A 24,789-nucleotide genomic window follows, 5' to 3' on the forward strand; every position below is an offset into this window, starting at 1 on the left:
ACAAAAGAAAATATGTTATATCTGTACATCTTTTTTATTCTCATAAATCACATTTTTTCAAACATGTTCTCCTTCATTATTTTATTTCAAACACATGTTATTAAGGAGAGTTAACTTTTTAAATTTCAAACTACCTTTCGATGTAAAAGTAATGTATGTTTAAAATAACTGTTGACATGGTCATTCATTTCTACTTTGAAATGATTCATTCCACAAAATCATGATCGAAGTTTACATGCCATTTTTATGGCAGAGTCTGTGCTGTATCCCAAGTAGTGCGCCAAGTGGCAGTCTATATCATGTGTTGTTGCCAGGGCAGACTTCCAACTGGACTGTTGTAGTAGTGCTTCAGGTAAGTTCTCAGCTTCTTGCCCTCTTTGTTTGCCTGGTAGCCTCCGCCAACTCGTTCAACATCCTGCAGAACTGCTGCGTTTCTCCATGCCCCAGGGATGTGGTTGCCCAACTCATCTTCATGGTCAACGTCAATGTTCTGAAGCCCAGGAAAACGATCTCTCATTAGGTTGTGGAGGCACATGCAGGCCATAATGACTGTCCTGGCTTTTTCTGGATCAAGCTGTAGGGTACTCAACAAGCATCTCCAGCGACGGGCAAGGATGCCAAAGCTGTTCTCCACCACACGGCGAGCCCTCGAGAGACGGTAGTTGAAGATTCTCTCCTCGTCGGTCTGCTCACGGTTGGAGTACGGCTTCTGCATCCATGTCCTGAGAGGGAAGGCGTCGTCCCCAATTAAGAAGTAAGGGGTGTCTCGGTCATCATCTGGCAGTGGCTCTTGATCTGGCTGGCCAAGAGTACCATTCTCCAGTCCACGTCTCAGCGGGCTGTGGTTGAAGACCTGGGCATCCGATGATGAACCGGGATTACCAACGTCAGCCCAGAGGAACTTGTAATTGCCATCAACTAGGGCCAAGAGGATGAGACTGTAGAAACCCTTGTAGTTGTAGTAGATCGTACCAGAGCCTGGTGGATTTCTGATGGCCACGTGTTTTCCGTCCAAGGCTCCGCAGACATGATGAAAGTTCCATCTGTCAGCGTAAGTCCGTGCCACTTCTCTCCATTCATCTGGGGTAGTTGGACAGGAAAATACTTCATCTTGGTATTCACTGATGATGGCCTGGCACACCTCTGGTATAAACAGAGAGATGGTATTATGGGCAACACGGAAGGCATACTGCAGGGTTTTGTAGCTGTTGCCGGTCGCAAGATATCTCAAGGTGATAGCCAGTTTGAGCCCAGGATCCAGTGGCTGCCGGTAGCGATAGGACTTCTCTATCCTCGGAGTGATGCGCTGCAACAGTTCAAGGAACGTTTCTGGTGGCATCCTCATGTAGTTCAGGAAGTCACCCTGACATTCTCTCTGCAACTCTGTCATCAGATTATCATACTGTCCAAACAGCACACGTCTCTCAATCCAGGGTTTGACCCACCACCTTCTTCTTTGCCTTGCATGTCTTTGACGTCTACGGATGAGTAAGGCCATCAATATGACATGTCTGTCTTGAACGTTTTGGATTTGCCTTCTCAGACTTAGCAAATGCAAGAGCCTCCCAGGAGCTATTGGTCGAGCAGCAGCCATGTTTACAGTATGGATGGTCCAGACATTTGGGATGAAAGCTCAGGAGTTCTCGAGCTTATATTGGGGGTGAAAAAAAAATCGTACAACGTTGCAAAGGGGGCAAGACAGGTCTTCCAATAGTCTTAGGGTGGTACAACGGACTCGTACGACAGGATGCATCATCGTACGACATGAAAATACTCGTGCAACACTCGTTCGGGGTCTTACGAGTGCGTGCAAAGTCGCACAACACTCGTACTGCCTGTCGTGCAATTATTTTTCATCGCGTCCGTCGCTCAAAATATCGGAGCAGCACGGTTTTTTTCCCGACCGAGATGCGACCATTTTGTCGCATCTGGATCGTACAATAAGTGGTACAACGGCTACAACGAGTCGTACAACGGGAAAAATTTCGAGTCGCAAGCCGTTGTAGTCTGTTTGGCAACAATTGTGAAAGGGGCTTTCACAGTTGCAACAGCTGTCGTACAACAAAACAACCAGTAAACCCCGTTGCACGAGTAAGTCGCATATACTCTTATTGTGCTCGTGCGATCACATGCGAGTGTTGCACGAGGGATTGCGAGTGGAACGGTCGCATACATGCGAATGAAACGGTAGTGCAATGTTGTAAGCCGTTGCGATCGGTCTTGCAACAGTCTTATGGCCCATATTATCATCGCAACCAGTAGCAAGACAGGTCTCTGTACATGTAGGTCGCTTGCACATGTGCAAGTGTTGTACGACCTCCAGTCAAGTAAATGCGACTACTTAGTTCTGCCACCTCTCGCACCAAGTCGTACAACGTTGAACAACACTCGCACGATGATCGCCCGACCGATGGTACGACCCTGGGTACGGCTTGATGCGAGTGAATCGATCGTATTTGATCGCGTTCGGATTTTGAACATGTTCTAAGTTCAGATGTGACCAGGCACGACCACCTCGAGTTCGTGCGACCGTCTACAACGACTGCGAGTGCTCGCAAGACACCAAGAGATCGATCGTGCAACACCAAGAAAAAACTGATTGATTGATTTTATTTGGCAAGTCACCATAACATATATACAGTAGCATTAAAACAACAGGCTTGCACAGGATGACCCACGAAAGCTCGAAAGCTTATTTCCAGTGGGGTCCTCAATATACAGAATTAAGATAATAAAATGTTAAAATTATACTATTTACATATTAAAAATGAAGAAAAAAAATCAGAATTTACTATTACCAATAAATAAGATATATAGACAATAAATAAGATATATACAGGCGGTCGTAAACTGGTCGGACGTCAATTGTGAAAGGGGCTGAACGGTCGCATACATGCGAAAGCAACGGTATAGTGGAATGTTGTAAGCTGTAATTTCGATCGGTCTTGCAACAGTCTTATATTATCGCACCCATTCGCAACACTGGTCTCTGTAGGTCTCCAGCACATGTGCAAGTGTTGTACGACTTCCAGTCGACTAAATGCGACTAAACTGAGTTGTGCCACCTTTCGCACCAAGTCGTACAACGTTGAACAACACTCACACGATGATCGCCCGACCGATGGTACGACCTGTTGCGAGTGAATCAATCGTATTTGATCGCGTTTGGATTTTGAACATGTTCAAAGTTCAGATGCGACCAGTCACGATCACCTCCGACCACCTCGAGTTTGTGCGATCGTCTACAACGATTGCGAGTGCTCGCAAGACACCAAGGGATCGATCGTGCAACAACAAGAAAAAAACTGTTGCAGGTGGTCGTAAACAGGTCGTACGTCAATTGTGAAAGGGGCTTTACGCACGTGCCAATTTTCATTGCGATCGCGCGATCGACGGTCGAGATCACCCCTGTCTTCTTAGGCGTTGAAATAGCCCAGTCAATAGGGTTAAAATGTCATAAGTGCTTTTTTTTAATTCTTATTTTACCCCGATTTGGATGGAATTTTCAGTGTTACGCTTGTTGGATTTCTCTTTTAATTTCGATCAACCTCATGTAAATGTCGCGTTGGGATCGGTAATTATAAGAAGGGAAGCGTAATGAGGAAACTTTGGAGAAAGTTATACAGTTCAAAATCACAAAGTATTAAATCATCAATATTCAGCTACAGTTCGAAGTACATGAAGATTCAGATGTATCAGGAGACGATGAATATAAAATAATTTAGAAGTATCAGATTGAGATTCGGAGTGAAGTTAAATTAATATTCGATGGACGTCTAAGTCTTGAAGTCAGTCAGTCTCTATGGATGAGTGTTAATCTAATATTCTATCGTTCTATTGTATACTATATCTCTAATAATCATGAAGTCTTATTTATATCATTAGTTTAGGGGGTGTAACAATTTAAGGTGGGAGTGATCTAAATTTGATCTGATTGGTCTACAGGTAACTGTCTATCAAACTTTCTCTGGTATAATGGGTGTGGTGATGCTCTATATGCAAGTGACTGGGGCTGGAAGTGTGAGTCATACTTCTTAGAACTTTTGTTCCTTGAAGTTAGCTGACGTCACTGAGGGTTGATCTTTTCTGGTCAAGGTTCAGGAGTTAAATGGTATTGGGGGTTTGGGAATTCTTAGATGACATTGGGGGAGTTTGTAAACAAGTGAAGGTGAATGACTGAAAGGATAACAGGAATTTAAATACATACTACATAACATAAACGTGGATATGGCCTTTTGAAGAATTTTTATGATGCAAGTGCAAAGTGCGAGCTTAAATTCGCACAAATAAATTGAAAGTGGTTACTTTCAAACCATGTTTAAGTAAATAAAACGAAAAAACAACACAAACATTTTCAGCGAGATATATAATAGCAAACAAATTGTATATATTCGGAGACATTTCATACGGACGGCGCGTAGCGCGAGTTGGCAATTTTAGCAATACAGCAACCATGAGCTGAAAACGTCGAAATTAAGAACTGAAAGCGCTTTGAGATACATCTAATAGATTTCACAATTTCCAATATCTCTATAGCCTTAGGAGCCCCCCCCCCTCCCTCCTCGCAAAGTCTACCGCTTTTGCAGTCTTCTATGTTGTTACGTATACGTATATATGGCTATCAACTTGAACTAAAATTCTCTGAAACTGAATTCGTCTAGGGTTAGCTAAAGTCCTATTGCAAATTATGATTATAGAATCTAAAGGTGGATTTACTATTTTAACAATAAAAGAGTTTTAAGTAATTATATACTTCTTCGTTATATGTACAAAGAATATGACATCGCGTGGTTGCTTGACAACGCAGCTGGATATATTTTTCCCATCAAACAACCATTTCATTTTGTAAAGCGTTTGGTCCTGACAAACATAAGATATGTGGACCAAAGTCCGTTTAAACGCATGTTGTCATAATTTATTTGGCACCATAATGGATGTAATTCTACGAGATAGATACCAGACAGGAAGGCGTATTCACTCTATTTAGATTACACCCTTCCCTCATCCTCTTAAAGGTATTTCAAGTAAAACATTGAGGGCTTACGAAGTTTAAAAAAAAAACACGCTATTTTTACGTTGTATGCATGTATAGGTAAAAGAAATCAAATTATAAAGTTATACATTTCAGGCGTAAGAAATTCTCTATCAACATTTTTATTCGTGTGGTACAATAACAGCAGCAAATGTTGTCGACTTTTTCTATGTGCAATCATTTTTAATTTGTATCTTAGAACATTAAGATTGCATTTGTTTACAGATACATCAAACAAATAATAAGTAACAGGATTAGACACAAGGCATAGGTCTATAACACTCTTATTATTGGTAAACGACTTTCACTTCTGAAAAACCAGATAAATAGGTATAAGTAACGTAGCCCGATTCCGTGTCTGCTATGGGGCAGAATAGGAAAGTCACTGGATGTATAGTAGGATGTAAAGGAGCCGGGGTAAACCAATCATATCTCGTTCCCGTTACGATCTTTTTCTTTTCTTCTTTTTCTTCGAATCAGTATACATGTAACAAAAGAAAAATAAGTAGAAAAAATAAATAACAATAATAATAACAATAATGATAAAAATGCTAATGACAATAATAATGAAAATGATAATAATAATTATGATAATGATATTAATCATAATAATAATAATAAAACATATAAAATACCGAAAACATAGCTCTTTTCGTTCTTTTTTCATTGTCATCACAAAACCTTGCCGGGAATCGTGTCTATAATATTTTGTCTCCTCCATCATGTCGGCATACTAATGCTCTCTATTATTTATATATTTCTTCACATCCATCCATACATGCAAATTTCGGTTTTGTAGGGGTATCAACTAGACGGCTGTGTTGAATTCAGAAATTCTTTATAAGAGGTATAATTATCTGTCAAAGTCGGTTCGCGTCATAATTGTTCCGGTCATGGCATGTATTGCGAGCCGTGTTGTCTATTTGTAGATTTCAAATTTTGCGAAATTGAAGCCTAGTCATGTCAAGTTACTATTAGTTAAATGAAAAGACTTGGTGTGTGTTTCACAAATCTGTTCGTAAGTTACGAGCGACTTTACGAACGACTGGTGATCGACCCTTTCTTGTGATAAATGGTATACACCAAAATGTTCACTGGTGATGATTAAGCTCCATAAGAAAGGATCATTAGTCGTTCTTTAAGTCACTCTTATAACTTACGAACAGCTTATGGAACGGCCCCGAACATATAATAGCCATTCAATTGGATATTATAATGAAAGATGTAGGCTAGACAGGTCAGAATTTACTAGGCCTACATGGACCCTATAATAGGGTCTATTCTTAATAAATTATTGAAGTTCATGTATCAGAATATGATTATAGCATCTTTTTGTCTTATCATTGAAACGACATGCATATGATTTAGGCCAATTACAAGTTCTGCTAAAGATTATAATCGCAGGTTCATTACTAAAATGACTATTATTAAAACAATTATGATTAATGAAAAGAGGAATCGCAAACAGTTGGACACTTCGAGTTTTATAGCCTACTTCAAAAATTTGAAACAAATTAAAGTTAATTCGCTTCATTAAACAGATGAGGGCCAGAAGTTCCATGATTTCTATATCATTTATATTTTACATACTTCCTTTGCAATGAAATAAGGTCGTCTCTAAAACTATACAAGCAAGATTATACTTACTTCATGAGGGTCGTTAATTACAGTAAATTGAATATCAAAGGTTTGAACTTATCATTTCGAGAGGAATATTGTACCCACAATCTACAGAGATCGGTCTCATACAGCGCCATTTATATTACGTTCAACCAGAGGTCACAATTTTATAGAGCAATTCTACAGGTCAAGTGCTTGTTATTTCGTTTGGACAGTTGGAAACGGGTTTAGATTTCTTCCATTGTCCTCTTCATAACCAGTTCCACTGGTTGAAATGGGTGCTAATGAAAGAGAAGAATGACGTGAAACGGGGAAGAAGACCCTTCTTTATTGAGAAATGTGCCTCCGGCGATTTCACCATGCGGAAGGAATTCTGTGTCGACGAAACCATTTCTGAATCGTTATACAGGAAAGTAAATTCACAATCGATTTGTTAAATGTTAACAGGTGAAACGATCAATTGGTAAATCATAAAAGTGCTGCCGAGCGATAAGAGAAATGGGGTTTCTCCCTCTCCGTGTGGTCTGTTCTTATCTAAGTCTTACTAATTATGTGGTGTATTTTCTTCCGGAATTTAGATAAATGTGTAAAAGCTGCATGTCAATACAAAGTACTGACATTTTAACTCGACTCCCAAGGACTAAATGCACCAAGAGAGGGATTCCAAGAAAATGTAATGGCAATTGTAAGTGGAGGATTGGCAAAGGCCTTATTTTACAGTTTAAAAGAAGTTTTCTGTGTTAAACTTCCGTAATGGTTGGCATGCTTGGGATTATGGACATAGACCTATTTAATCATTTAATACACCTTTTGATACTTTAAAGGACAAGTCCACCTCAACAAAAAGTTGATTTGAATAAAAAGAGAACAATCCAACAAGCATAACACAGAATATTTCATCGAAATCGGATGTAAAATAAGAAAGGTATGACATTTTAAACTTTCGCTTAATTTCACAAAACAGTAATAATTATGCACATCCTGGTCGGTATTCAAATGAGAATACTGATGATGGCATCTACTCACTATTTCTTTTGTATTTTATTATATAAAATATGAAACATTCTAATTTTCTTCTCATTTTCAAGTGCAACAACAATTGATTTCTCCATGAACGAAATCGGATGTAAAATAAGAAAGTTATGACATTTTAAGTTTCGCTTATTTATCACAAAACAGTGATATGCTCAATTAGGTGAGTCAGTCGATGATGTCCATCACTCACTATTTCTTTTGTTTTATTGTTTTAATTATATAATATTTCATTTTTTATATATAGATTTGACAATAAGGACCAACTTGACTGAACTATATATATAGTATTAAACAATGCTAATTCCACATGTTCAGGGAGGAATTAATCGTTGTATCACTTGACAATGAAGAGAAAATTCGAATACTTATATTTCATATAGTAAAATACAAAAGAAATAGAGAGTGGATAACGTCATAGTCTTCTCATTTGCATACCAGCCAGGATGTGCATAATACTGTCTTGTGAAATTAAGCGAAATTTTGTAATGTCATAACTTTCTTATTTTGCATCCGATTTTGATGAAATTTTCAGGGTTATGCTTGTTGGATTTTTCTCTTTTCATTCAAATCAACTTTTATTTGGTGTGAAATTGTCCTTTAAATCAACATTTTTCTGGGGAGGACTTGACCTTTAACATTTTAATACTAAATCTGAATTTTCCATTTCATATTTTGATTTCCGCTCGTAAAGTCCCTTTAACATATACATTTTGGACGAACACATATTTTTTACCCTCTATAATACACACTCTAAATTTCAAGGATTTGAAATAAATCCAGATCGGCTGTGAATGGTGGCCAGCCAAATTTTGGATTTATTTTTAATCTTTAGAATAAACTTTTATATCTCAAATGATTTAAATTCAAATCTGTTAGCTTTATGTTTACATCCGAATGGTTTAAATCTTAATCTAATATTCGGTTGGTCACTATTCACAGTCGATCTGGATTTATTTCAAATCCTTGGAATTTAGAGTGTAATCTACCCTAGTCGATAAAAAAATTAAACATCAGGATTGTAATAAAAAAATGTTTTAAGATTATGATTGACTATGAAATTGATAAATCATTCTTAATCACACTAAGAAGCGACTAATGAATGATGAAAAACTCACATCTAATGTTCACCCGACTGAAGACAGGGGAATCAGTTTGTTACCTAAAATCTCCTTGACTTGTTCTTCTCTGCTTCAGTCTACTAATTTCTAATTAGAATTTCAATATATTATGAAGCACAACAGCTATAACTAGAAGGTATGTTGAATACAATATCGATTAGAAAAAAAAATCCTTCCCATGAGGAGGGCTGAGGCCAGTCAACACCTTGAAACGAGGGGCGAATCCAGAATTTGTAAAAATATCAAGAGAAGTATCTATTTCAATGCAATGTCAAGATTAAAGACACTACATTTCTACATGAGGGTAATATTGGTTTGGGGTAACGGTATAGCTCATGCAGGGGCAAGATCAACGACCCCAATATTTTTTTTAAGTCGCTCAAGAGAGAGAAATCAAGTGGGAAACAGAAGCGGATGGTAAGACATGTGTCTAATATAGCTCAACAGCACTTGCCCTAGATCATGTACATTGTTTTCTTATCAGACTAATTACCGAGTATAGATCAATGAAACACTGATACTGGGAATTGTAGGCATGTTAACCTCTGTCAGAAATATTTAGCTGCAGTGAAATATAATGAATTAAATGAAAAAAATCAAAATGAAATAATGAAGAGATGATAGAGGAAAATCATGAAAACAGTTGTGCAAAGAACATTGTTATTAAGAGAGCGTTACATTTTTTAAAACTTATCCGCCTAGCTGAGCTGGGGTGTGAGCAGAAGATTAACCCTCTCTATGTGTAATAAAGAAAGTACAATTTGTGTAGGCAAGCAAGGATCAGATGAAAAAAGATACAGGGTAATATATCCTTAAAGCTCTGTTTCGATGTATTAAGTATTACCCGGAGTATTACTATTACTTCGGAGGTGAAGGTTTGGGAGAAATGAATGCGACCAAAATTTCTAAAATAGCTGGCAAACAATATTTGATTATAATTATACTTTGTACGTAAATGATACTCGCACCTCCATATATAATTATAATCTCCCCATATATATAACCTTGGGCTAGAATGCCATCCTGCTAAGTCTCATGACAGGTATTACCAATCACCCAAAAGCACTCTTTGAAAGGAAAATGCCCTGCACTTATAGTGATTACCCAAATGCATATAATCTTTCACGTTGGCATCGCAAGTAAATTACAAAAGGGGTAACCGGTTCAGAATTTCCGATAATTCTTAGGCATGTATTGTCTGGCAGTAATAAGGTCAATGCATATCTCAATCAATAATTTAATGAATGGTGGAAAATTGAAAACATCGAAATGATGAAAGTATAATAATGGATTTGTTTGCTAGCTATTTTGGGGGAGTCTTTATTTCTTCACCCCCTTCAACTCCGACATACCTCTTATGTTGATTCCTTTCAGCGCTCCGCATGTGTTAAGTCAAGCAGATGAGTTGAAATGACAGCCTGTACCTAGGCCTTTAATGGATCCATTAAGATGGAAGATGAAAGAGAGAAATCTGGCTTATTCTACGATGTCTTCTAGAGATACCTCGATTTATTTATTTATTTATTTTTATTATTACTGCATTTATTTTTTAACTTTTGTTGCTGAATGTGTTTTTGTATATATATAAAAAAAAAATATTGGATGTTAATCCTTATTATTCATGGTGTTTGAATGCAGATTTTTATCGTAATGAAAATCATTATGCTCTAAATTCGATTCATTTTGATCGACTTTTAAAAAGTAAATTATAATTATTTATGGCTAAAACTTATGATTTTATTTCAAAACATAAGGTATTAATATTCTTCCTATATCCCCGTCGTTATGATACAAAGACATTTCCTTAATTGGGTCATATCTTCTTCCTTTTTTTTACATTAAAAACGTAATTCTCAAACAAAATAATCGGCAAAAGCTGAGCAGTATACATTTTTCACAAATATTAATATACAAGGTGTGATCCTAAATGAATGTTTATATAGAAAAATGTCACTAGATTTTCTATATCTATATGAAAATATTCGACGGCATGAAATTTTCCCGAATTCAAGTTCAAGTTCAAGTTAATTTCAATTCTGCAAAACAGTATACATGTCATCAAAGAAGTAACAATAATTAAAATGCAGAACTGACGTGATCAATTAAAAAGCACAGATTGTAAGACATAGATCACTTGTGAAACTATATATACAGTGCTAAGATACATAGGAAATACTATATACATACATTATCAAACAAAATAGGAGAGAAGAAAGTGCAGAGGGCAGAAGATTACGGAATAGAATTAAAAGAAGACGGCAGAGCTAGGAGGTATATCGAAAAGATGAAAGTGGAGACAGGAGAGGAGCCTAGAGAAGAAAGAGGAAGGGGGGAATGAAATAACTTACAGATTTACGGCAAGTAGCTAAATTCACAAAATCACACACGCACATGCGCATTCATGCACATGAGCTACTAAGAAAGGTAATAATAAACATGAGAAATTAAAATATACATAGAATATTATTGGCAAGACAGAGAGACATATGCACAAAACACCCAAAAGCACGTACAGTTCAATTAAGAAGTTGTAGAAAAGTACAATTTACTGGAAGGTGGAGACAGTGAGAGGGGATTGATAAATAGATGCCAGAAAGTTATTGAAAACCAAGGAGGTGCCAGTTCCTAAACATATTTATACAATATAAGGATTCAAACAGTTTGCAATTACATTTTGAAAGTTTTTAATTTGTTTAAGGCATTGTTTACTTACGAGTTTGTTTGCTATGGTACATTTCGACGCACCACCCTATATATCTCGAATCGATTCATATTAAAAGCAAAGGTGCGTCAATCATGACCTATCGAAAACGTATCATCCTGTGAACCTGTGAAGTAAGAAAGGGGGGATGAGGCTAAGATTAATGTGAAATTCGTCCCTCTGTAAGGAGTAAATTTATGGGCTTTCTTTGTAGTGTTATATCTTTTTGTGACGTACTAGAACATTAATTATTTATCTTTCGTAGATGTGAACTAATTAATATAAGATGTATGAAAAAAAAATCATAGTAAAAGACAAAAAGTTTGAACTAAAGAACTCCCATGATATTGCTATGATAATATCTGATGGCTTCTCTTTTAGAAAAGGGTTTAGTTGTTATCTTAGGTAGATGTTAAACAATCATATAATTTGAAATTGTTAATATCTCACATAATTTATATTATGATGTTGTACCTGACATTTATGCACTTTCTTGAATTCAAATCAATTAATCAAATGAAAAAGTGTTCCAATATCACCATGGTTCTGACTGAGGCTTTGAGTGCCTAAAGTGTACGTCCGAAACTATGTCATTACTTTTGTGAACAAGTGGAACGCCTCTTGCAGTCTCGCCTGCATTACGCGATTTAATATAGCAGCAGTCCTAACTTTGAAAACTACTATAAAATAATCATTCACAAAAACACCATTCATGTAATGACATAATACCACGTTCATTGACCATAAATGACATTTGAACGGTGACTTAAGACTTGTCAACTACACCCATGTCCACATTTCATTCACTCTGTCCATAAACTCTCAAAGTTATTATGGCAATTCAACAATTACCACAACATGACCTAAGTTTATTGACCTTAACTGACCTTTGACCTTGGTTTTGTGACCTGAAACTCACAGGGGATGTTCAGTGATACTTGGTTACGCTTATATCCCAAGTTGTATGAACTAGATCCATAAACTTTCAAAGTTAGGATGTTAATTCAACAAATACCCCCAACACGGCCAAAGTTCATTGACCTTAAATGACCTTTGATCATGGTAATGTGACCTGAAACTCATACAGGATGTTCAGTGATACTTGATTACTCTTATGTCTCAAGTTTTATGAACTAGATCCATAAACTTTCAGAGTTAGAAGAGTAATTTTACAAATACCCCCATCACGGCCAAAGTTCATTGACCTTAAATGACCATTAACCATGGTCATGTGACCTGAAACTCGCACAGGATATTCAGTGGTACTTGATTAACCTAATGTCCAAGTTTCATGAACTAGATCCATAAAGTTTCAAAGTTATGATGGTAATTCAACAAATACCCCCAACTTGGCCAAAGTTCATTGACCCTAAATGACCTTTGACCTTGGTCATGTGACCTGAAACTCAGGCAGGATATTCACTAATACTTGATTAATCTAAAGTCCAAGTTTCATGAACTAGATTCATAAAGTTTCAAAGTTATGATGGTAATTCAACAAATACCCCCAAATTGACCAAAGTTCATTGACCCTAAATGACCTTTGACCTTAATTATGTGACCTAAAACTCGAGCAGGATGTTTACTAATACTTGATTAACCTTATGCCTAAGTTTCATGAACTAGGTCCATATACTTTCTAAGTTATGATGTCATTTCAAAAACTTAACCTTCGGTTAAGATTTTGAAAATAATTCTCCCAACATGGTCTAAGTTTATTGACCCTAAATGACCTTTGATCTTGATCATCTGACCTGAAACTCAAGCATAATGTTTAGTAATACTTGATTAACATTATGCCCAAGTTTCATGAACTAGGTCCATATAATATTTAAGTTATGATGTCATTTCAAAAACTTAAACTTAGGTTAAGATTTGATGTTGACGCCGCCGCCGCCGCACAGTGGGCCAGGAGAGAGCAAAAGTGCGCCAAAACTGGTTTTGGGTCATGAAACAAATTTTGTTTTTTTCATGTTCTGAGCAAAGATAAAAACCTGTAGAATGTCTCCGTATAATATTTCCCAATGAAATTGATTATTAGTTGCCCATTTTATTTAATATTACCGGAAAATGACCCTTTACGGCTACCGCATGTGTAAATGGCACGTTTTTAGAACTTTCACTGTTTTAACAAAACGGATTGCTTAATTTATTCATAATTTACGGTACTTTTTTATGAATGATTGTTTTAGGTGATCGGAAATTTTCAAAATAAAATGATAACCCCTTCAGAGGTAATTTTGGACGAAACCATTTGACAATGGGGGGGTATTAGCAATTTTTTTTTCATGAGCATTTCTTTTACAAATTGCTGCCGATTGCTGCGCTGTAAATACCATGACGGTCTTTGTTATAGTTCATGCTTTACACTGATACCAAATTTAGCTGCATATACGTGCATTTTCTGGAGATATAACCAATTTCCAACCACATTTTCGCCGTATTTATCACAAAAATTGTTCCAAGTTAGTGTCCCATTATGCGCGTGCCGAACGTTGCGGGTGACATTAAACAAACTCCCCGTCGCATGCTGGGAGATAGAGAGAGAGAGGGGCACTAGCGTACCTACGGGGGGGGGGGGCACTCTGCCCCCCCTGACGAGCCACAACCCATACAAAATACATATCACTGCCCCCCCCCCCCCCTGACGAGCTTGAAAGACCTTTTATGCCCCCCTGACGACTGACGAGCTTGAAGACCTTTTTTTTTTTTTTTTTTTTTTTTTTTTTTGCTTGTCAATTTTTTTGGCGGCCGATTTTGCCCCCCCCTGTGAAAAATCCTAGGTACGCCACTGGAGAGGGGGGGAAGTCTGGCTCAAGTGTAAGGCTCTTGTGACTGGTATCTGCCTAAAATATTTTCATTAAGCCTACGTAAAGACAAGCTTTCATTTCCACTTCCACTCACTATATAATAATACATGTAACACAACTTCATTTTGATGTCAAACTGTTCCATCCCGTGTTCCATATCTGATACGCTATCATCCAGAGAAGATTAATTATTAAGGTAAGATTCCCGGATAAGATTATTAATTTTTTTTTGTTTTGTTAATAAACCAAGTAGGGGCTACTGTATATCGCTATAACACACATGACTAGGGATGTGATAGGTCTCACGCAGTTTTCTGCCAAAATATGAAAATGTGTATAGGACAGAGATGGGATATATGTGGGCTCTATACATGTATGAGTTGCATTATCATTATTAGTATTTATCCCCCAAAAGGGTTTGTAACTTCACATACACGTATGAATTCGTTTATCTCTTGGCTCATTCTAAATTTGGTATAAGTTATTGTTAGTATCGATCAAGAATGAAGTGTATATTATCATTTCAAGGATTGTTTGGTTTGTGACTCTCATTGACTTTATATACATGTATTCCACAGACTAATAGTAACAGGTGACATTGTGATTATTAGCAAGTTTTTAAGAGTACAACAATCACAGCCTCTTCCCCCTGATGTTCAAAGTATGCTAAAAGATCCTCTAACCAAAGACATAATAGTTGGTGAGATGGCAGAGAGAGACTCTGATTCGGAATAACTTTGTATACGCCGTTCTTGGTGAAATAGGTAGGCCTTGTAGGGCCTTGTACTGATTAACCTGCAGAGGACCCGGCCTCTATTATTTATCATTGGAATAATTATTTTAAAGATTCCACTGTCCACTTCTGGTATCAATCCATTTTAATTCATGTAGGTGTGGTTAATCATTGTACCCAGGGAATGAAAATACTCCTTTGCATTTTTTTTTTACAATTTCACTTTGAATTTTACAATTCCGGATTCATGGTAGGGCGCCCTCTTTAAGCGATACTCAAGTCACCAATTGAATTGTTTGTATACCCCGAGCACAGACCTTTCTTGTTTGTTTGCCTGTTTGATAATATGCTTAAATATTGCTGAAATTTCTCTAAAACCAGTTTCTGAAAATTTGAAACTTATTGTAAAATTAGAAACATGTAATTTCTTCTCAAATGTTAACAGCCAATCAGAAAACAGTATTTTAACGACGTCATCAATATTTGAAAATACTTCTATTGAATTCTACGGGTGAAATTACCCCTATCTACCAAATTTAATCGTACAAATGTGTGAATAATAGGTTTTGGCGCACTTTGGGTTCATTCTGGCCCACTGTGCGCCGTCGCCGTCGGAAATGCGGGGCCTATAGTCTCGCTCTGCTATGCAGGCGAGACAAAAATGAGTTATTTTCTACAGAAGATGACAATATATATTTTAAAAAAAACGATGAAGTAAGAAAGGGAACAAGGTAAAAAAAAGCAAGCATTTTTATATCGAAACTTTCCCACAAACTAAATTAAATATCATTCTAATTTATTCGAAACATGTTATCCATCTTAGGTAGATGTGAAACAATAATTAGAATTATATCTTAAACCTGTAAATCCACCAAGTATAAGAAACAATGTATAAAAAAAAGTATACTATTGTTATAATGATATCTGAATAAAACAAGAATTTATAGAATTGAAGCAAGTTGTTATCTTAGGTAGATGTGGAACCATGATTTATCAATATCTCGGGTAAATTTTTATTAAGATCTCTTAACTGATATTTAAATGGGATGAAGTACAGTTTCTTAGACATTGGGGTATTGTGACGTACTAAAATATTCCTTATTTATCTTTCGTAGATGTTAACTGATTAATATAAGATGTATGAAAAAATATCATAGTAAATTACAAAAAGATTGAACTAAAGAACACCCATGATATTGCTATGATAATGTCTGATGGCTTCTCTTTTAGAAAAGGGTTTAGTTGTTATCTTAGGTAGATGTTTAACAATCATATAATTTGAAATTGTTAATATCTCACATAATTTATATTATGATGTTGTACCTGACATTTATGCACTTTCTTGAATTCAAATCAATTAATCAAATGAAAAAGTGTTTCAATATCACCATGGTTCTGACTGAGGCTTTGAGTGCCAAAAGTGTACGTCCGAAAATATGTCATAACTTTTGTGAAAAATGAGTTACTTTGTACAGAAGAAAGTATTCACATGCTGTATTTATATGACCTCTTATATGGGAATAAGTTAACAATTTTAGTATATATTGCATTTTATGTTTTAGCCTATTTTGAAAGAATAAGCCTAGGCTTAATGATCCGTTGTATGTTATAACTTGATGTAATGATAATGAAATACAGAAATGGCATGAATTTGTAATCTAATATTCATCCGTGTTTTCATCCTCGTTCAATTATAGGGCATCACATCTTGCAGATTGCATATCCGTAGTCTTATCCATGTGCGACCAAGATAGAGTTTGGGGTGAGTCACATACACCCATTATGCATCCCTGTCACACTCGATAAGGCCAATCGCAGAATGAATACATATTAATATTGACCATTTATGGTGAGAATGTTGATCCATCGGTGTAAGATTGAGGATGTGACTGAGGTGCAATTAGAGGTGTCGATGTATAAGATAAGGAGAGCGTATTACCAGTAGATTTACAGTATTTACAGTAGATTCTAGATCATTCTGTGATGGAAACAACTGATGTGACAAAATTCATAAATGTATGCTAACTAATGGCCTGTGTAAATATTTTGTGATATAAAATATTAGCTCTTCCCAACTGAATTTTAATTCATTCAAGATATTATTACAGAATCGAAAAAAAAAATTCGTATATGTAATGACTATACATTAATGAATAAATAATATGATTAACCATGTGAAATGCTGCCAGATCAACATAACATCCTAATTGCATAGGACACATTGAAAGCTTGAAAGTGTCAAAAGTTGCCAGGTGATATCTATTCAAATATCTTTATCGGATGAAGTTTCATCCAGAGGTTTGTTCATGTTTGGAGTAATTGTCGACAATAACTTTAACTTTATCTAAGTCCTCGTTCAAATAACACAGTGATGTATCCTACAGTGATAAGTGTAATTGTAAGTTTTAAATAATTTACTCTCGCTATTTGGAAAGGGATAAGGGAAAAATCAACACATCACCTCCCACCCTCACACGTATAGCCGACTTTTTTTCTTTTTATGCTTATTATTTACCAATATCAAAACGTTCGTTTCATAATCTTATTGAGGACAATGTTCAAATGTTTAGGTTTGCAATGCATTCTGAGAAACATCTCACGATTTTCGATGTATCAAATAATTTTATTTCAACTCCTCCTATCGCCTCATCATCATTCCCAGTAATGCCTGAATATTTCGAAGAAATTGACTTCCTTGCGAAGGAATTTACGCATCCTTTTTTCTCAGTAGGCCTACCGTTCACTCACCGAGTCTGTTTCGCATTAACATACACTCGGAAGTGAATCACCCAGATGGTGTTTAATAGATGAATTTAGTGACAACCTATCCAACATACGGCGTATCCAAATTCAAAGAAAATAAGTTCTGAATAAATTATCTGAAGATTGCAACCTTTTACTGTAGGACTCTTCTCACAATTTCCCAGTGAGTAATGAGTTTCATGAAATTTGGTTTTAAGATCCATAACATTTATTCTATACGTATTTATATTAAAAAGGAAAAAAATTAAAGTTTCTGATCGTATCGCTGCATGGCAATCAATATATAGGTGATTTTCTAAATAATTTTTTTTCCTCTTTTGCTAAGTTAGAATTTCTTTCCCCAATGAAATTTAATTCAGGTTTATTTTTCTCTCTGCATAAATGAACATATGATAATAATGAAGAACAAAGTATACATAACATCAAAGACGAATAAGTTTACAAGAAAAAAAGCATTGAGAGGGAAGCAGCCTAGAAGGAGAAAATTTCCTTATAATACGGCAGACCCAAATTACTCTTAAAAAAGTAACAATAATTGACGATATCAAAAGTTAAAAATATATATAACAATTAAAAAACATTACAAAGACATTTAGTATTCATAAACGAGATAAACATAGGTTCAAATCCCGGCCTTCTGTCAGCAAGAATATCATCCGCATTCTGCTGTACTATTGCACTCAACACAGGTAAGGTAAATTGGTATTTGCATGTCAGGATTAATTCCCTGAATGTATACTGAACCCTTGGGCTAAGGCCGATGTTATATTTACGTGTTATCCTGTGGAAAGACGCTTATTTCAGCTATCATTGCAATTACTATCATTGTTACCATCACACCTTATTTCCTAATTCTACAGTTAGTTCCTCTCCTCAGAGTATGGGGATGAACATTAAATATTCATGTTGACAAAACTAAACAGATTTCCCTTGTTCAACTAGTGTTTTATTAAACATCTCATACCCTCCGTTGAAATTATTCCATATTTCCTGCATATTTGATGTCGGTGAATAATATCTAGCTATAGAAGCTTGCATGTTATAGACATCATTTCCGAAGTTGAAAGCGACTCCTTTTAGGATTCAATATCCATGATTTTCTCTGCGAGGCGAAATAAAATCCCCTGGATTTTTTGCCAAAGCAACAAGAAATCAATAGATATCTAGAGATTTTTTACGCATATACATGTTGAGTCGACATATTCAGTTCATGTTGTAATGACTATCGTATCAACCCAAGTTTTCACAATATTTTGGTTATTGTCTTTAATAATATGTCTGGGACTTATGCCTTCCTCAAATAATGGTGTTCTTTGCTTCATTATTGATGCTCGTAATTAATAATGAAATAATTTTGTTGATACGATTTTTTTAAGTTGGTCGGAGTACTTGATTTATGATTTAAATTATTTTACCGTCCCAGGTTCTCTCTTCCCTCACACACACACACACACACACCCTCACACACACACTTTATATATATACCCCCCCCCTCTCTCTCTTTCTCTCTCTCTCTCTTTCATTCCATCATCCTACATCTACTTGATTCATATTCCCTGAACTTGATACACGAATAATTCAATAATCAAATCTAAATTGATGTTGAAGTTGTCAAATTAAGCATTTTGTATCACAACATGAGTTCCCTTTGGTGATAATGGTAAATTCTCGATTTAATGATTTTATATATATATTTTTATTTTCAATCTGTCGATATAAATCCCGATCGTGTGTTCACTGCCAGGGTCTGTCTCATAATCCCATTGTTAGATCCAATTCATAATCTAGAGTAGATAAGAATAGATATTCTTTTTTGATACGCACACAAGAAAAATGAAGTGCTTGAAGTATTTTACAGCGTTGCCTACCTTCTTGATGACAACTTAGTAATTTTTATCTACTCTACAGTGCGTATCAAAAAAAAGTTTACACTTTGAAAAAGACCTGGAAATTGAAAAATATACAATATGTGGGTAATTTTTTTCACATGTATTCTTGGGTTTGGGTCTCATCTATCCAATGGAAGTAAAAGTTTTGACAGAATGTTACACTTGAGTGAGCACTGTCCATTTTTGTAAAGCTCGCAGAAATATGTTAGCGCAGAAATGCTCGTTTTCACGCTGTGTCAAGGGGAAAGGGCGAAATCAAACTTACCCTGCGAAACATTTCTCATACATTTCCCTTGCCCTTTTAGTCAATTGAAATAAAACGAGTACATTCAAGCATTTCACAACAATTTTGCCACCCAAACTGAAATTTCAACACTTAGTAAGCACAACCTTTACCCTTTTTGTGCCAGCTGGATCCGAGGACATAACTGAATCTGAACAAAAGTTTATATCAGACATCTCCAGCACTTTTTCACTAAGTTTTTATCATTTAACGTGGGTTTACAATTCATTTTCATTTAATTCTTGTTTCTCCACACTTTTCCTAAGCTTGACAATGATTAACAAAATGAAAATCAAGTCTAAGCCACTTCATGTAAATCACAGCTCAGTGTAAAGCAAATATCGTCACGATGGCCTCGGTGTGGGGGAGCGGGGTGGTGCACAATGCACTCTTCGAAGTGTTTTCAGCAAGGAAACAAGTTAAAAAGGTAAAAGATATCTTCAAATCAATTTTGCTAGCTAAATATCACGTGTTCTTCATGATTAAGGTCTACTATTTCAAAGTTCTGCGCAAACCATTTTTCACTAACTTTTCAAAAGTAAGTGGTGCTCACTCAAGCTAAAAATATATTTCGACAGTTATATCGTCATTTGCTTAAATGGATATGTACCACTGTTAAAATGTGAAAAAATCACCAGGATATTACCAATGTATAATTTTACAGGATTTTTTCTGAGTGTAAACGTTTTTTTGATACGCACTGTATAGTTGAATTTATAATCAGTTCTTTACTCTTACTTTTTGTTACGGAAATCAATATTACGATATATATCATGCAGAACCACAGTCGCAATTTCTATGAATGCTTGGAATTGAAAATAAGTTATGCCAGGAAGCTATCAACTTAATAGGAAGATTTCCAGTATATTTTGAAGATTAGCAATATTTTTATGGCAAAATCAGCGAAATGAAGGGTTTGACCATTTCCTCTGACGAGCTTCATCTCTCAATTTTATTCATTTTTTTACCAAAGTTAATAAGAGAATTTAGCTTTGACTGTCATTAAAAGGAAAGGATATTCACAATAGAGATCGTAAGAGATAGAATTATTATTATAATCAGAAAAAAATAATTTCATGGAGGATACTATATGTATAGGCACATCTTCTTTCACAGTTCCCTTGACCTCACATCCTACGTATTGTTCACACACATATTCACAAACGTAGTTGGATTAAGATGGGGTTTTAAAAATACACCATTACCCTTTTTTCAGAGGATTATCAACTATTTTTAATACAATCTAAACGACTGAGAACGGATAAAAAAGTATTCGGTCGGTGCAACTTAGATTAGCCACAGAGAACATGCAAAGCCATACAGTTCATTAATTTCTTGATTATATGAATTGGTACTTACTTTGTGGATACACGGCTATACCTTAATTATTGATTTCATTCTTTTTTCTTACTATTATGGATGGTTTACTTGAATTATGCCTTGAAGCCGGTGGCTGAATAGCGCACAATTTACAATAAAAAAAATACAAAAAAGGCTAATGATGTAATCAAGATGAATATAACTTCACTTTACATTTCTTAAATCAAAGCCTTTAATACTGTATTTCACAAAATCTTTAGCAAGGAGCAATCATGTAAGCTGAAAACAACTTATTTAAACATCACACTATATTGTTGGAAGTCCTTCTGTAAATTCTGACCATATTAGTTCCATGTTCCATCGAAGAATTGTTTATTACATTATGTTCGACTGTGTCGCTGTTCGTCCAAGCAGCTTCAAACGTCTGTCAAGTCAAGGCATAATTAAATGTTGATCGCTAGGCATCGTTCCATGCAGATGAACTTGAATAAACTTTAACTTAGGGTGAAGGTAAATGTGGTAGCCCGCTTCTCCTCCTCTTCGCCTCCCCCCTCCGCACACACACCCACTCTTGCTCTCTCTCTCTCTCTCACACACACACACACATACACTGCAGAGAGATACAGCGCGCTTTAATTGGTGAATAGATTTCTAGAGAGATACCTATACCCCTTCGAATTGTAAATAACTAGTAGAAACTGCATCTTATTGTATCGGTCTGTTAAATTATACAGACAGTAATGGTGCATGTACATAGCTGGCTTTACATTAGATTCTAATATCGACAGACGAGATGTTGGGTATAGAAAGGACATCGTCCAACGTTCGTCATTGAAAATTAACACCCCTTATACATCATCCTGTCAAAGTTGATCCATTTTAATTCATCGTCCAGTATGAAGGTGAGCGATGTAATTTCAACAGGACCGACCGGAAAAATTACTGACCCGTGGCATAAAAGAAATTCCCCGTGTTATAAGCTATGTTTTAGTTGGCATTTATGGATGTATGCTTCTTTTCCTTCATCAAGGCGACTTTAGTAAGTATGGACCCCGTTGCCCAGTATCCCGAGAGATAGTAAATACACTTATGAAGAGCACAGAGGAAGTAATCATAAAATATCGAGGGAGGAAGATGTACATCTCAATTTCCTTTACAATTGTGAGTTCGGTAGAATAAGTTCAGTGTTTCCAAATCCACTCCTTTCATAATAGTTTTTTGGTTGATAATTATAAAAGTGTCAAATTGAGCCAGTTGAAACTCACAATGTCTCTTTCAGTATTTCATCATGGTCCACTGAAGTGATGTTTGAATTGCATTCCTTGAAGTTGTGGGAAACACTTCCAGCCACTTTTAAAAGTCGACTCTCTCTTTAAAATAGTCATGCTAACAAAACACAGTATCTATCGATGCTCCTGGGGATCTGCCCTATGGTGTTTCTGGCCTATTGTCAAGACAGATTAAAGTCACGTGCTCAAGTCATGTTTTAAGATGGCGCCAAATTCGTGTGTGCTCAATAAATAGTGTTTCGCTTGCCTGTCTCTTCTTATAACTCCTGTCTGTCTTAGTTTCTTCTTGGGTTATGGATGCTTGATCTCCAAGATCAACATCGTTGATCACCATCAATTTAAAAGTCGATTCACAAAATGAATTGAGTGAAAGCTGTGTGTGTATACAATGATAATTCCTTGTACTTTCAAGGCAAGATGGTTAATAACCTTACAATACGGGAGTTTGAATTTATCATGTTTGGTGTTGTTGTGATATAACTTGTGATCATTTTATGAGAACGATAAATTTTAGAATAATGATCTCTGTCATCGAGTAGCCAATGATTTTACAAAGTATTTAATGAAATGCTCTGTATGTGTATATAATCACAAAAAGTGAAAGCAGAATCCTTGTAGTTAGAATAAGAATAACACTTTTTAAAATGGAGTCTTGTTTGTAACCATGTTTTCTTGTGTCCCCCTCTCGAAGTTCGAATTCTATACTACATCTAACGAGACAGGATCGCCTCGTCCAACAAAGGAATTGAATTAGGTTTGCTGACTTAGGTCACAAAATTCAAAGTATTTTGCCTACTTATTCAAGAAGACTATAATAATCGATTGTATCAAACGCCGCATATGACCATCAAGCGCTATATATAGAAGAATGTAATTTAGGACATTAATTATGTGAGCCTATACTATGCAGAGGTTGATCACATTTTGATCATGTTACTGATAGTTTGTCACATTAAATGATGCATTTTAAGGTGTTTACTACTGCTGGGCAGAACAGATGGTTTGCGATATGCTTCATTTTAAGTGTATGAACCTCAAAATATAACATTGATGTATAATGTAAATAGTTTATACTTGATGTAGTGCAGCTCATACAGGAAGCTATTCTGGGATAAAGCTGTAAGGCGATAGTATTAAACATGAAATAAAAAGCAGAGAAAATAATGATCGATAGAATAATCTAAATCTCACCGAACCGTAAGTATCTAAATAAGCATTGAGAACCATTATTATGTTATTCCCATCATCATGATCATACACACTTCGGTTGTGGTAATAAAGATTGGGTTCGTGAGCGATGTAATTAAGAAGAGATTTGGTTTGACGAGACATGTATATTAAAAGTAAATTACTCACATGCACCATGGACATTTCGTTATAAGTCCACCCATGCACCAAACCGCATCCCCACAAACACAATACAAGAATACGAATTCTTTTACTTGTGGCATAATTTATGACCTTAATTATACAATATATTATATTTAAAGAGTTTTTGAGTTGATAATATAATGATTTTTGACGATTGAAAATCAGCCTTAGGCTGTTTGAAAAGAACGTGAAGAGGATCAGAGGAAGGCTTGTTTGGTCTCATTAATGAAATCAAAATTATTCCTATCGAAGCGAAAATTAAGCGATATAACCTAGATCGTAGAATACACCCGTGTCCATTAAGGCTCAAATATAATTAAATCAATGTCATGTTCCTATACATTTTTCAACAATTGCATGAGATGATAATAGAAACGAATTTCAACGATCTAGGGAGCGTTTCATCAACATTTTTTTCCTACGATTTGTCAGATCTGAAACCTTTTGTTGATTTTGATTGGCTGAGAAACAATGTCGCTATAGTAATTGTCGGATAAAACCGGAATTGTCAGATAAAACGTCTGACAAGTCCTTTCATGAAATGCTCCCCTGAAACCAATATTTATCAAATGAGAAGTAGAGCAGAAGGGAGATCAGGCATTTATCTATATAATGAAGCAAATGAAATAAGAAGGTGAATATGAATTGGTTATAAATAAAGCGCGATTAAAGTAAGAAAGATTATGGAAAGTTAAGTGAATGAAATAAAATGAATAATAAAAAAAATGAAGATAAAAAAATTGAAAATTTTAATGGAATAAAAAGATATGAAAATAAGTTCTAGCTTGTCAAATGATAGTAAGATATCTAACATACGCCGAGCTG

General features: G+C 35.7%; 1 protein-coding gene across 1 annotated transcript; it reads right to left on the bottom strand.

Moving 5' to 3' along the window:
- Window positions 1-292: 292 nt before the first annotated feature.
- Window positions 293-1,594, bottom strand: LOC129274140 (putative nuclease HARBI1). The gene has a single exon (XM_054910991.2). The coding sequence runs from the start codon at window positions 1,592-1,594 to the stop codon at window positions 293-295; it is 1,302 nt and encodes a 433-aa protein (XP_054766966.2).
- Window positions 1,595-24,789: the final 23,195 nt, after the last annotated feature.

Source organism: Lytechinus pictus, chromosome 3, assembly GCF_037042905.1.
Source record: "Lytechinus pictus isolate F3 Inbred chromosome 3, Lp3.0, whole genome shotgun sequence".
NCBI classification, from domain to species: Eukaryota; Metazoa; Echinodermata; class Echinoidea; order Temnopleuroida; family Toxopneustidae; genus Lytechinus; species Lytechinus pictus.